This window comes from Xyrauchen texanus, chromosome 45, assembly GCF_025860055.1.
Source record: "Xyrauchen texanus isolate HMW12.3.18 chromosome 45, RBS_HiC_50CHRs, whole genome shotgun sequence".
NCBI lineage: Eukaryota > Metazoa > Chordata > Actinopteri > Cypriniformes > Catostomidae > Xyrauchen > Xyrauchen texanus.
The window spans coordinates 8,924,598-8,940,172 of record NC_068320.1 but is presented as its reverse complement, the minus strand read 5'-3'; the positions used below and the strand labels follow the sequence as shown (position 1 = coordinate 8,940,172).

The window sequence follows — 15,575 nt, the reverse complement described above, 5'->3', positions numbered from 1 at the left end:
ATCTGTTCCAGAATAGCTTTGGTTGTTTTTGCACAAGTAGGCAAAACTTTGGATATCTGATATGTGTACATGGCAACACCTATGCAAACAGTGTGGAAGGCAATTCCTGAAACATCAGAGCTCGTCAAAATAAAAAGGCAGCCAGGTTGAACAGTTCTTTATTCTTTATTGAAACTGTGCTGACATACAGAACAATACCATATTTAAATGAATCACAGTATGACCACAGAATTACAGCATTTTGCCCAATATCATACAATATCAAGCAAAAACATAAAGAAATTATTTTACTCCACAAAAATGCAGAGAATAAAAATGATATAAATAGATTGCAGTTATCTGAACTTAAATAAAAATTACAATATAAACTTATCAAAAATCAAACACACAAAGCTCCAAACATTCCCCCTAACCAATCATCTTATTCTTCGATGCTGTTTTCCTGCTCACCACAATTAACCCAATTAAACAGAGAACAAATATGACTGAGCCTGCCGTTAGCAGTCCAATCTGAAGTCCCTCCAATAGATCAAGCTGTGAAATCAGCTCTTTCTTGAACATGTCAGCCGTTTCATCATCCAGAACTGCAGTCTGCAATAAAGAAAAACATGGATATCATCAGAGAGACTCATTCTGCTCTGATTATACAATCACACAGTGCAGCGGTTATATACAGAATGAGATTAGCTGTTAATTGACCATAATCATTCTTCTGATGTGTTAGGAATAAGATTAAAAAATATATTTTATTGGTCAAATTGGATCTAATGTACCTATTTAAGTGGCGATAACAGATTGGCAGTGGACGTTATGCTTTATCTGGATCTAAGTGCGTTATTTGACCCAATATGGTTTAGTTGACAAAAGGAGTTTACTTGGAACTAGGCACCTCATTTGGACCTATATGTTTTGTTGGAACTAAGTGCTTTATTTGGAACTAAGGGCATTGTTTTGTCTTTTATGCTTTAATTGGACTTAAGTGATTTAATTGGACATATATGCTTTAGTTGGACCTAAGTTCTTAATTTTGGATGTACAGTAGGTACTCAACCAGAATAGGCTTAGTACTGCTGCAATCACTGCAATAATGAGTCATTAGTAGCTCTTAACCAGAAAAGGGGTGCTATAACCATAGAATTTCAACAGGCCAGAGCTGAACGCCTCAAAGCTCTTTTTCACAATGTCACAACCATTTAGTTGGAGGCAGTAAGGCACATTAAGCTTGTTTTGCCAACTGTCATAAAAGAAAACTACAACAACAACAACAACAAATGCAAGAAACAAATACAATAACACGACCACAGCATTGATTTGCTGGCTGGATGTTGCAATAGAGACGCATGATAAACACTTACGGGATAAACACCCAGCATTCACAAGGACGCCCACGAATCGGGTTTATTTGTTTCCACTTATTAATTCACATTTCATTCAAGAGAATGATCATTTGTAAGTATTTGTGTACATATGCACAGACGTTATGAGCAAGCATCATTAAGCGGCATATTCAAACAATAGTCATTTATATAGAGTCTAGACTCTAAACCTGTGCTTTGTTTTACATTTACATTTATGCATTTGGCAAACACTTTTATCCAAAGCGACTTACAGTGCACTTATTACAGGGACAATTCCCCCAGAGCAACCTGGAGTTAAGTGCCTTGCTCAAGGACACAATGGTGGTGGCTGTGGGGCTCGAACCAGCGTCCTTCTGATTACCAGATTACCAGTTATGTGCTTAGACCACTACACCACCACCACTCCAATGTGCCGATAATGTGCCGATAGGCTAGGCCATATTTTCTATTTTTAAACAGGATAATAAAATGGGAATTATATACATCATTGTGTCAGATGTACTCTCCTGGTAATAAAAACGAAATAAAATGTTTACAGAATTTGTCTTCATGCTAGCAAAATAGTTATCGAATGAAAAGTAATGAAATATTGTTAAATATTTAAATGAGAATGACAAGTTTCCATTACATGCTTACATTTCCAGTATATGCTTTAGTTGGATTTAAGTGCTTTATTTGGACCTATATGGTTAAGCTGGAACTATTTATTTGGTTTATTTGGAACAAAGTGCTTTGTTTGGACCTTTATATATTTGGACCCAAGTGATTGGATCTACAGTATATGTTTTAGTTGGTGAAAGTTCTTTATTCGAATGTATATGCTTTATATGGACCTAAATGTTTTAGTTTGACCTAAGTGCTTTATTTGGGCCTATATGCTTTAGTTGGAAATAAGTAAAGTATTTGGATCAATATTATTTAGTTTGGCCTACTGTAAGTGCTTTATTTGGACCTATATGCTTTAGTTTGACCTAAGTGCTTTATTTGTAATAATATAGTTTACTGAACCTAAGTGCTTTATTTGGACTTATATGCTGTAGTTTAAACTAGTGATTTATTTGGACCTATATATGCTTTATTTGGACCTATATGCTTTGTCACTAACCTCATTCACCCACAGAATAGGAAAGACTGTGTTGTACTTGATTTTGTCCAAAATTCTGAGAGAGAGTGAGAGAAACAATACATTATGTTAGACTGGTTATGTATGTAGCAAGGTACATTCATGACAATATCTGATGTCAGTTTACACACGTGATGTATTCTGATGGGCCATACAACATGTTGAGTTGAAGCCTTTTCGCAAATCTCAGAGTGAACCCTGTAATCTGAAATACAAAAAATGCATAATCAATACATTGCCGCATCTTTAACTTCATGCAAAACTAATTGATGTATGTAAATGAATATTTTCCAACTTTGATGATTATATCACATTTGATCATAAAACAAACATTTGGCATTTTCTGTGCATTTAGAAACTATAATTTTTTTCATTGCATTTAGAAATGATGACTTATATATCTAAAGGTGAAATGGGTTCCTCACTGGTTCCACGTCCATAAATATGGAGTGCTCATCAAAGTTTGGGCTCAGTCCCTCCACCCCATTCAGGATATCTTGACTGGCATAGAGGAAGTGGGGTAGAGAGATGTACACTGGAATTCCTGTGGGCAAGTGCACAAACTTTTACTTATTGACCATAAAATACTGGGAGTACATAAGAACAACTGGACCTACTTTATATTAGGTGTCTTGAATTGCTAAGTTTTTATTATGCACATATGTGTTGTTGCATTGTACTTACATTAAAAGTTCCTGCATTTACTTACATCTTTAGTTACGCTATTAACCTTACCCCTAACACTAAACCTAACCCTAACATTATCCCAACCCTTATCCAAAACCCTTACCCTAACCCTACTCATAAACCTACCCTTACTGTACCTAAACCTCAGTAGCAAATGTGAATCTTGTGAGAATTTTGCAGAACATGTAGTTACACAATAAATATTGGATGTATTTTAAAGTTAGAACACATTAAAGACACCAAATATAAAGTGGGACAGAACAATTTATGTTCAACATTATAAAATATATGCTGATTGGCTGATTGCCCTTCCAAAAATCGAGAGTTCTTGGCAAATTTGCTGTGAATGGTGAATCACAGGTTAATTTGCTTGAGATAGAGAAATTTTAGGAGAGGTGAAATATGGGACAAAACACGATTTTTTTCAGAATAAGTCAGGACACTAGAAAAAGTGCTTAAATACGGGACTGTCCCAGTAAAAACAGGACATCTGGCCACCATAGCGCTAGCTCAACTGAGAAAGCATTGTCCTTGCAAAGCAAATGACGGGGGTATGATTCCTGAAGAGCATGCGACATGACACGTGAGCCGAAGGTGTCTTAGAAGACAAAAATCACTTGGTTGCTTCAGCAATTGTGTTTTCACATCAAATCAAATGTACAAGTGCTGGCTAATGCTAAACCTAGATTTTCTAAAATTGTTTATCATGTCAGCACTGACGATGTCTGGCTTCGCCAGTTGGAGATCACTAAAGATAATGTTAAAGAGGTGTGTGAATTTGCAAAAACAATGTCAGACACTGTAATATGCTCTGGCCCCCTCCCTGCTCATCGTGACAAGATTTATAGTAGATTAGTGTCACTGAATGGCTGGATGTCTGAGTTGTGTCTAAAGAATAAAATAGGATTAATAGACAATTGGAAGAGTTTTTGGGGTAGACATCTGACCCTTAACACTTACTTGGTTTAGTAATTTTAAACCATGTCTTGCACTATACATAAGTAATATTGGCATTATATTCATGATGCCAGACAGTGGACATTTCACCTTGGAACTGCCACAATACGTTTAATAAACCATGTAATCTCAATATAGCAAAAATGTCACCACAGTTGTCTAATTTTCATGAGATCAAGCTCAGAATAGCACAGTAGTTTGCAAATTGAGATGTAGTTACTATGATGCAAAACACCTGTTCACCACATCCCTGTATAGGACCCAGAGTTGATCCCAATTTTTGTTGTGTTGCAACATTCTGTTATATCAGGGATTATATATTTTAGCGGAAGAATAGTGTAGAGTGGAGGAGGGCGGGGCCAGGCTGGAACAACACACGCCTGGTCCTCTATCAGCCTGATGGGGGCGCACGAGGGATAAAGGCTTCCAGTGACGATGGTTCGAGAGAGAGAGAGAGAGAGAGAGAGAGAGAGAGAGCGAGAGAGAGAGAGAGAGAGAATTACAGGCAGCTGCTCTGAGTGTTTATGTTTGTGTGTTTTTGGTTCAGTTTTTCATTAAATTATTATTTATATTGCCAATCCGGTTCTCGCTTCCTCCTTTCCCTTAACCCGCTTTACATTAGTGACGAAACCCGGGAAGGAGGAGGGATGCCCATCGCGGAGTCCTCGACACTGCCCTTCACCCAGGGGAGCGCCGCTGCCATCCGCCGGGGGACGGAGTAGCCCGACATCCCGGACGCAGGGAACGGCCGCCGTCCGTGAGGCGAGTGGGGACTGGACTCCCCGACTGCCTGGAGCGATGGAGCCGCGGCCAGGGGCGCAAGGCATGACCCTTTCATACCTTTCCACTTAACTGAAAATGAGGGGACAGAGGGGTAACAACAAATGGGAAACCAACCTCTACAAGAAGAGATGTCAAGAAGTCCTGCCATAGTGCAGTTTTTGGTGACCACAGTTTCTGTGCAGTAACACTGGTTGTCTGGGTTGACCGCTGGAGATTCCAGAGCCTCAGGAGGCAGCAAGTACCGATACACATCGATACCCTTCAGATCTATAGTGCCTTCATACACAGCAGATATTGACCTAGAAGACAAGCACAGTGTTCATTGCAAAAGCATTTGTTGGAGCAAAGATGTTAGCCAAATATTACAGAAGTTACAGAGATTTGAAAGTGAGGGTGAAGGGAATCGGAAACGTTAAAGGAGGAGAAGATGGACCTTTGTTGGAAAATTAATTGTATAAATACTAACACTTAATATGGAGGCTGTAAAAATGGCAGTTCCACCTTACAGGTAAAAGAGCCAATCGCCTTTATGAGTGTTTGTTTACTCTTGACCACATGTGCATTTTTTGTGTTATTTGAGCTAAAGATGCACAATTTATAGATATTATTGTTGATTTGAAATATGTTATTTAATCGTAATATAAAGTGTGGCCTGACCTCTTGAGGCACCGACAAGCAATATAGTGGACGCAAGACACCTCCACTCTGAGGCTGTACCGTATGTGTAAAGGGTTGTGAATATCATATCTGATCATAAGGATTCAAGATCATATCTAATCAGACGCAACAAGATGAAAGTCCATTAAAACATGAACCTGCATATAAAAAAGGGGACTTTGAGTTATAGATTATGAAACGTTTGCTGATGTGTGCTTTTTTAAAACACACTTCCAGTCAAAAGCATAATTGAATCAGAGAGAAAATACCTGCAGATGTCAGAGGAGAAGAAATACAGAGGTTTTGTCTTGTCTAAGAACGGAGCAAAGGATGCACCATCTGTTGACATATGAACATATATGTGAAGAACAATTAAAAATAGCATTATATTTGTAGACCTTAATAACAGAATTCCTAAAGCAAATGGTTGCCTTGGAGAAGTGCTAAAGGCCAACGGCTCATTAAAAGGCTTAATATCAATAGATCATGAATCATATATATTGTTAAACCAGGTAAAAGAACCAGGAGTTCTGAGAGCTTTTTCTTTATGAGACACATTCATATGTAGTGCCATAACAGCCACTGTTTTAGACCTACAGCTCTGGTACAAAAGCTGTATACTTGCATATATCTAACAATGTTTTGGCAAATGTCCTAATTGTAATCCCTGAGTCTAGCCTTAAAGGTGCACTCAGTAATTTTTTCCCTCATTAAAATTGTTTTCTTCTAAAGAAATGAATAGTAATTTTGAAACTTGTGTATAAAATCATTAACATTCATGTGAGATGAAGACTCCAGTCATATCGGTAACCTTATAAAAACTGTTTTATTCTACATGGAGCAGGGGCGCCTCATAGGGGCAGCCATGTTTGCATCTGAATACTACTCGCTTAATCTCAGAAACTGCCCTGTTATTGGACACTTTCATTCATGGATTAAATTACTTGTGCATAGTGAATTTCTACAGTGGCATTGGTAACTAAAAACAAATTACTTTGTTTGAATGATGCTGCATCCAGGCCACTAGGTGTCAGTGTATGCCAGACTTGGACATACTTAAAAAAATGACTGAGTGCACATTTAAAGGTATAGTTCACCCAAAAATGAAAATTCTGTCATAATTTACTCACCCTAATCTTGTTCCAACCCTGATTTATGTTCTTCCATGAAAATCAAAATTTGTTATTTTTCAGAAAATGTTCAACTAATGTTCCTGCTGACAGAATGTGACTTTTTTTGGACTGAAGTGGAAGTGTCATTGAGATGTAAGTCTCTGGCATTTATAAGGATTTACAGTGAATAAATACTTACATTTACAAATGTGCCTCACACAAAACTAGAGTTTAGGTTCCGTAGACTTGCAATATAGTGCATTAGTTGTATGGAATACATTTATGGTACTTTTATTATGTTTTTGTTTATTTTTTTTAGCTCAACAGACCCAGTCTCCATTCACTTTCATTGTATGGAAAATAGCAGCCAGGGTATTTTTTAAAATAACTAATAGCCTAACTAATGTTCCACAGAAGAAAGGAAATCATACAGGATTGGAATGATATGAGGGTGAGTAAATGATAACAGAATTATGAACTATTCCTTTAAGGATTTCAAAATGAAGTCTCGTGTATAAGGCGTAATGTGATATTATGCTCTGAAACAGTAGGATTTATAAGGTTAAAAATAGGTGACTTCACAGATTGATGGTATTCTATTATTAACACGTATCCTCAAGTACACACTTCAGATTCTCAATTACTATAAGACATTAATTGATGCTATTTATGTTGTATGTAAAAGGTAAACTTGCCTGTTCCGTTGATCATGTTGCAGTAAGAGTCATTCCAGTAACTCAAAGATCTGTACAACATTAGCATTGGTCAGTGATGTTTCTTTTTATAGGATAGTTTTTATTATTATTATAATGTCTGGCTAATGTTAGGTTAAGAATAAGTAGGATTTCTTTCTACATAGTTTCACTAAAGTATACAAATGAAATATTTAGGATGCAACTTGACATTCTTCATGTTAATGTAACACATTCTTACTTTTCACCCTGCCAGCGGTCAATCGTGGCAACCTTATTGACATCATCTTTGCCTGTGAATACAGTGTAAGGTCCATCGCTGGTGCCATTGTACTAAAAGAATAAAATCAGAGGTGTTGAGGGTGACTTAAGTCCAAACAGGAAATAATTATATATACAAAATATGATTATTTATATAGAATAAAGTTATATATTCACATTTACAACTACAGAAGTTATTCAGGATTTATCAGTATGCATTTTAGAATTATATTTATAGATTTAGAATTCTAATACTTATTTCTTATTAAAGTGTTTCTCTCTTCAGCTGATGGTCACTCACAATAAAACTTATTGTTATTCTGTTTAAAAGAAAACTTCTGCTTAGAAGTTCTGTTTAAATATATGTACACTTGAGAATGTTGAGGCTATAGCTTTATAGGTGCTTAAGCATGTGAAAGCTGTCAAAATCTGTCATCCGTACTGGATAGAAAACTCCAAGCATGCTGTTGAGCATTGGGTCTTTGTAGCCCCACAACACTTCCCTAACAGTCCTGTTCTGGAAGAGTGAAGAATTTGAGCGCTGTATGAACCAATTTGCCAACTTATGATCGAGAAAACTGTAGACACCCTGTAAGAGAACAAAAGAGAGTTGATAAAGTCAGTCACAGCATAATTAGACAACCATAAACTTGTGATAAAAAGCAGACTGATTAGTAATCTACAGTACAACCTTGGAATCAACTTTCAAATTTAGCCACGTACTAAAGCTACATTTACACTGCCCCTGAAAAGTATACGATCACATAATACACTTTAATATTAGATAACAAAATATCAAATCAAGTCGCATTTGCAAACAAATGATGCTAGAGCTTTTTCCACTTTTCTTGACCATTGTATATTGATTTTTGTTCAACAGTAAGTTCAAGTCCTCTAATCTGTTTGGATGAGAGATCTTATTTGAGTAAGTCATTCTATCATTGACTCTAATTTGTTGATGAATACAGTCATTCACTACACGCACACATTGGAAGAGAATGAGAACTAATCATTTACTTTAAAAGATTTGTTCAAAAACACGAATGCGTTTACCATCGAAACCCCACTAGTTCAAATGCACGAACTAATTGTCTATTTTTTGTCTGAAACTTTAGTTATTTAATATTATTTGCTTGTTTGTGGAACTATTGTACAAAAGCAATATATCACTAATAATATATGTTTATATTTTGCATTATAATTAGTGCTGTCAGTCAATAATTACTTGTTTATCGCAATTAATCGCAAATGTTTCGTAATTAATCGCAGATTTTGAAAGTGCTGAAATTGAACACTACATATACATATTTTCCTGTCAAAATACATTTATTTCCATCTTAGGAAAGAAAATAAAACAATATGTAACAATATGATTATTTATTAACATTTTCCAGAGAAGATAGAAATATACAAAATTAGCATCAATTCAAGTAAAGTTAAATGTTTCCCAAAGTTTAAGAGGGAGACTGTGGCTATCCGCTTTGCTACAGCAATTGTGAAGCAATGTTTACTATTCGTGTCAGGGTGTCAACATCAGCATCAAGCACCGCTTTAAACTCCACATGAAAAGAGCTTACTTTAAACTCCACATGAAAAGCATTACTTTAAACTCCACATGAAAAGCGCTTACTTTAAACTCCACATGAAAAGCGCTTACTTTAAACTCCACATGAAAAGCGCTTACTTTAAACTCCACATGAAAAGCACTTGTTTTAAACTCCACATGAAAAGATCTTACTTTAAACTCCACATGAAAAGCACTTGTTTTAAACTCCACATGAAAAGATCTTACTTTAAACTCCACATGAAAAGCGCTTACTTTAAACTCCACATGAAAAGCACTTGTTTTAAACTCCACATGAAAAGATCTTACTTTAAACTCCACATGAAAAGCGCTTACTTTAAACTCCACATGAAAAGCGCTTACTTTAAACTCCACATGAAAAGCGCTTGTTTTGAACTCCACATGAAAAGCGCTTACTTTAAACTCCACATGAAAGCGCTTGTTTTAAACTCCACATGAAAAGCGCTTGTTTTAAACTCCACATGAAAAGCACTTGTTTTAAACTCTACATGAAAAGCGCTTACTTTAAACTCCACATGAAAAGCACTTGTTTTAAACTCCACATGAAAAGCGCTTGTTTTAAACTCCACATGAAAAGCGCATACTTTAAACTCCACACAAAAAGCGCTTACTTTAAACCCCACATGAAAAGCACTTGTTTTAAACTCCACATGAAAAGCACTTGTTTTAAACTCCACATGAAAAGCACTTGTTTTAAACTCCACATGAAAAGCGCTTACTTTAAACTCCACATGAAAAGCACTTGTTTTAAACTCCACATGAAAAGCGCTTGTTTTAAACTCCACATGAAAAGCGCATACTTTAAACTCCACACAAAAAGCGCTTACTTTAAACTCCACATGAAAAGCGCTTGTTTTAAACTCCACATGAAAAGCGCTTGCAGACAAAAATATCTTATTCTGCATTTTGTTGATAGTTGCTTCTGTGCTAATTAAAATGTGGCTTACATAGGCTGAAAAATACTTTAGTTTTGTCACAAGTTCCATTTGGTCTTGATTTGTACATAAAAAAGCATTAATTGGTCCTTTCACCATCATTGTATATATGACACGGAAGTGTTGTTGTGTGTGTTGTGAAAAGTACGTCAGTGTAATGACTCTGGGTGTACACAATACAAAGTTTTGGCCCTTCCAACCTGTGTTTATGCTGGTTATGCTTAAACAAACAGACTCAAGTGCTATGCTGACTCTGACAGATAAGAGCAATTATCAACCACTTATCTTTTGATATGACAAGGTTAATTGGCTTCAGATCTTAGCATTTTATCTCTGGTTACTTTCAAAGTCAACTGAGGAATATGAAAACTAATCAAAATATCATATATACATGCAGAGAGAGAAAAAGACACAACAAAATGGTATGAAGAGGGTTGTGTTGAAATACATACTGCTACAGCTAGGTTGAGGGATGTGATAATATCCTCTTCTGATCCAACTGACATGCTAGAATCAAAGATGGCCCCAGCCGGCAGCACAAAGGACACGGTGTCGTTATCATAGAAGGTGATGTTTGTTTTGGGGATGAAACGCGTCCTAGGGTGAAAGTGAGGAAATAGCTGATTTGAAATATAAGTATAGCCATTTAGTTGCTCAAAATGGCAAGAAAAAGGCTTTTCTGGTACGTTTTTGTCCTTCCTCCAAGAGTTGGGGATCTCACAATGTAAATTTTACCCGTCAGATGTCCATTTGCAAATGGACAAATAAGTCAGTTTGGAAAGATTAAAGTAGATTTGAGATAAAAAAAAAAAGTAGTGAAAAAAAGTGATATAAGTATGTCTATAGATGTATACAGATGTACTGTATATCTACTGTATAAGACTGCACTTACTGTATGAGACAAGTCTTACTTGTACGTGTACGGTCCTTTCTGTTGAAGTTTTGGTTTCGCCCCTTGAGTGAGAACATCATAAGGGTTTTGCACATCAAATATCCAGAACTGCCTGTAAACTGAGATGTCCACTGATGTCCAGGTGTCAAACGCCAAAGTCCCTTCTTCCAACACCACTTCCTGTAGAGACAGAAATATGTATTATGCAATATTTTAAACATATAAATGTATAATATATACTGCTATATTTAACCATTTTTATGCTCATCCAAGTGAAAATTAACAGCTAAAACCAGTCTAAGCAGGTCTACATTGGTATCCCAACATGGTCAGGCAGGCCATTTGGCTGTTTTAAAAGAGTTTTGGGCATTTTTTTAAATCAGTGAATATCAGTGTCAGCTTGGCCAGGTTTCGAGATCAGCTTAAACCAGCTAAAACAGTAGATATAAAACATTGGATTGCGTGTAATTTTATGAAGTTAAATTCAGATAAAACAGAGGTTATCATAGTCAGTCATAGTTTTAAAAAGAATCAGATTGAGGCTCTTAATCAAGTGGTCCTGAACATTCAGCAGGTGATGTGAACTTTGGGCTTCTATTTTGACACAATTTTGATTTTGAATATCACGTCAGGATGTTAGTTCAGGCTTGTTTTTATCAGTTAAGGAACATTTCCAAGGTGAGAGTTTAAGGGATAAAGAGAAGCTTTTTCATGCTTTTATTTTGTCTCATCTAATTTATTGTAATGCACTGTTTTCAACTTTAAATCAATGCACTTTAGCACGGCTACAGTCAGAGCAAAATGCTGCAGCTAGACTTTTGACAACAACTAGGTCTTTTAATCATATTACTCCAGTTTTAGCTTCTTAGCATTGGTTATCAAATCATTTTGGGTTGATTTTAAGATTTTATTAATTACATAAAAGGCATTACATGGGTTGGCGCCGGATTATGTAACAGAACTTTTAAGACCTTATGAAACTGTTAGACCTCTTAGATCTTCTTGTCGTGAACTGTTGACTCTTCCAAGATCCAGATGCAAAACAAAACGTGATAGAGCATTTGTAGTGAAGGCCCCATGATTATGAAACAGCCTGCCCTGGGACATTAGATCTGCTGAAACTGTGTCTGTTTTTAAGTCTCGTTTAAAAATACATTTTTATAAACTTGCTCTTATTTTATTTTAACCTACATGTTTTACTGAGAGTGTTTTAATTTTATGTTTTGTGAAGCACTTTGTGCTACATTGCTAAAAGATGCTATATAAATAACGTTATTATTATTGTAAAATCAGCTAAACCAGCTTAGAATACTGAACCTCTCCAAATGTTTTGTGATTCACTCTGATATTTTTTTATATTTAAGTGTATAAGAGCATACAAATGTGACTACAGTACAACTCAAAATATCCATAATGTAAAATATTTTACTACACACTTTACACACACACACACACACACACACACACAGACACACACACACACACACACACACACACACACACAAGGGATGTGCACAAGTAATCGATTAATCGAGTACTCATTTCAGAAGACCCCCCCCCCCCCCCATCTAGATCTTATTATTAATGCATAGTGCTCATTTTTCAAAAACAGGTTCAAAAATTCTAAATTTCAAATAATCGATTATTCATTTTTTTATGTGTTAAAGTACTCGACTTAAAAATTTCTAAAAATGCCTATCCCATATACTGTATATATTTATATATATATACTGTATTTATACACACACACACATACATATATTTGACTTTCTATATTGATGCATACCTTAAAATCTAGACTAAGTACAGCTATTGTACATTCCCACCTATATTGCCCAGGAAAAAGATTGTCCATTTTCCGCATGTTGACATTTTGCCCCCAAAAGCGGGCATGTTGTCACCTTGTATGAGTTAAGTTGTCACACTGGGAACCTGTTTTTTATTAACAATGATTTGAGATGAATGCATATATAAAATACATTGACTAAAGTAAAATAAATAAATTATAATCTTTTATAACACATCTTTATTTAAAAATGTATTATAGGCTTTTTTTAATGGCTTTTTCCGCAATATTTAAACATAATAAAAAAAAAATGAAACATAAAATAATATTTATGAAACAACATTTTAAAAGGTAACGAAAAAAATACTGTATCAATCTATTGTTTGGCTAACTTTGAAATTGAAAACATTTGAAATTGACATTGTAATCTATTAATTATATTATATTATAAAAATTGTGTAAAACATATCTGACAATTTGACCCCAACATCACTGTGCCAATATGCCCCAACCTGACTTTTATGAAACACACCCGTGTCCTGAAAACACAGTTTAGCATTTCGCTTAAAACAACTTTCATTATATGGTTAATAATATTACACTGATAAATATAATATTGCACTGTAATAAACTAAGTTGTGTTCTCCAGTCACAGTGTAATAAACAGTAAATCCACATACATAATAACCAAATTAAGTAGGAATATTTCTCTCCCTAAATCACTCAATAATCTTGCATGATGCTTAATGGACACATGGTGACCCATAAACCCCATTTTATTTCATCGCATAAATGATGAATATGTCCAATATGACATTGAACCTCACATTGAATGTTCCTAAATGATTCCCTATTTGTTCTGCTCTCTATATGTGCATGCATCTTCATCATGCACATGTGTCACCCTGCACCTGTCTGTTTGAGTATCTGCAAACGCATGTGTGATGAATATTGATTTGAAATCGACGTCTTACCTTGTTCACCGTGTTCTTAATGACAAGGTTACCCACAGGGATGAGAATGCCCCCCAGCACGGCGATCAGTGCGCCCAGCACCGTCCCTGTAATGAGTCCGCATTTCTGGTCACAGCAGGTCATGATGGCGTGCGGCAGCCTGGACCAACACTGACCGACGTCGCGTCGCGTGCCAGCATTAGGTCGTCCTGGGAATTATGTAAGTGTCAGGGATCGAAGGTTGTATAGGAGGAGATAGAGGACTCGAGTTGGAAGTATCGCACCCAGAGACCCTCTATAAGACGGAGTTACCGCTGCGTGAGAGTGCACTACTGGGTGGGGAGCGGGCGAATAACACACAGTGCTGTGAAGTCAAGGCCAATGTCACAATCAGTCCAGACAGATAGAATAGTGACTTTGACTTTTCAAACTCCCAATAGAATAGAGTAATTGTAACATTTAAAATAGCATAAAATTGTATAGTATGGAATAAAAGTCACAATAGTGTCGACGAGTTTATAACTGATTAGAAAAAAAAAAATATATATATATAATAAATGTAAAATACAGAATATTATTCACATAAGATTTAGAATAGATCAGACATATTAAAAATATTTTAATGCATCTAAATGAAAGGCTAAAATAAAATGTTATAGTATATAATAAAGTAACATATACAGTAGAATGGAATAGAAAACAATAGAAAACATCTAAAAGGTAGAATTCACTCAATCTTTTGATAATTACATTTTAGATAAATCTAAATTTACAATGTAGAGTATAATAGATTTAAGACTTAGAATAGAATCTATGATGTAGAATAGAATAAATGTAACGAAATAGTCAAATATAGATTTAAAGTTACAGAATAGAATAGAATAGAATAGAAAACAATATACTAGATCTGATATACAGTGGAATGTATGTGAACCCTTGGACATTTGTCTTAAAATCTGGTTTGATTTTTCATTTTAGTTAAAATAATGAACAAACGCAATCTGTTTCAACTAAAAACACACTAATTATTGTATTGTTCTTGTACAATAATTCAAGCATCATTCAAACATTCACAGTGTAAGAAAAAAGTATGTGAACCCTAGGCTAATGTCGTCAACAAAGCTAATTAGAGTCAGGAGTTGGCAAACCTGGCATCCATTTAATGAAACAAGATTAGAGGTGTAGGTTAGAGCTACTTTGACTTATAAAAAGCACTCAAACATTTTAAGTTTGCTATTCACAAGAACCATCTGCTGACGTAGACATGCTTCTCAAAAAAAAGATCTCAGAAGACCTACGATCAAGAATTGTTGCTTTGCATAAAGCTGGAAAAGGTCACAAAGTTATCTCGAAAAGCTTAGATATTGAGCTGTCCACAGATAGACAAAATGTTTATAAATGGAGACGATTTAGTACTGTGGGTACTCTCCCTAGAAGTGGCTGTCCAGCCAAGATGACTCAAAGGGCAGACTGTAGAATGCTCAATGAGGTAAAAAAAAGAACCCTGGAGTGACAGCTAAAGACTTGAATGAAACATTGGAACTGGTTAAACATCTCTGTTCATGAGTTTACTATATGGAAAACATCAAACAGGCAGGTGTCCCTGGCAGGACTGCACGGAGGAAGCTGCTGCTTTCCAACAAAACAATTGATGTGCACCTGAAGTTTGCCAAAGACCACCTTGACACTCCACAATGCTTCATGTGAACTGATGAAACTAAGGTTGAATTGTGTGGGAAGAACATGCAGCACTACGTGTGGCGTAAATAAGACACAGCATACCAACATGAAAAC

The 15,575-nt window shown here is 35.7% G+C and overlaps 1 protein-coding gene across 1 annotated transcript; it reads right to left on the bottom strand.

The window, feature by feature from the left end:
- Window positions 1-163: 163 nt before the first annotated feature.
- Window positions 164-14,163, bottom strand: LOC127637639 (platelet glycoprotein 4-like). Its single transcript, XM_052118807.1, has 12 exons — window positions 13,803-14,163; window positions 11,062-11,222; window positions 10,603-10,747; window positions 8,073-8,219; window positions 7,611-7,702; window positions 7,373-7,422; window positions 5,835-5,904; window positions 5,023-5,207; window positions 2,907-3,025; window positions 2,613-2,686; window positions 2,464-2,518; window positions 164-591 (listed from the first exon to the last, which is right to left on the bottom strand). Exons 1-12 carry the CDS (start codon window positions 13,923-13,925, stop codon window positions 409-411), a joined length of 1,404 nt encoding a protein of 467 aa, XP_051974767.1. The 5' UTR covers window positions 13,926-14,163; the 3' UTR covers window positions 164-408.
- Between the last annotated feature and the right edge of the window lie 1,412 nt (window positions 14,164-15,575).

Bases quoted from the DNA above. Each gene is read 5' to 3' on its own strand.
- LOC127637639 (XM_052118807.1), bottom strand. From the start codon at position 13,925: ATGACCTGCTGTGACCAGAAATGCGGACTCATTACAGGGACGGTGCTG. The intron at 5,208-5,834 runs GTATTTTCTCTC...CTTGTCTTCTAG, and splicing joins TTCTCCTCTGACATCTGCAG to GTCAATATCTGCTGTGTATG. The intron at 2,519-2,612 runs GTGTGTAAACTG...ACTCTCTCTCAG, and splicing joins GGCCCATCAGAATACATCAC to AATTTTGGACAAAATCAAGT.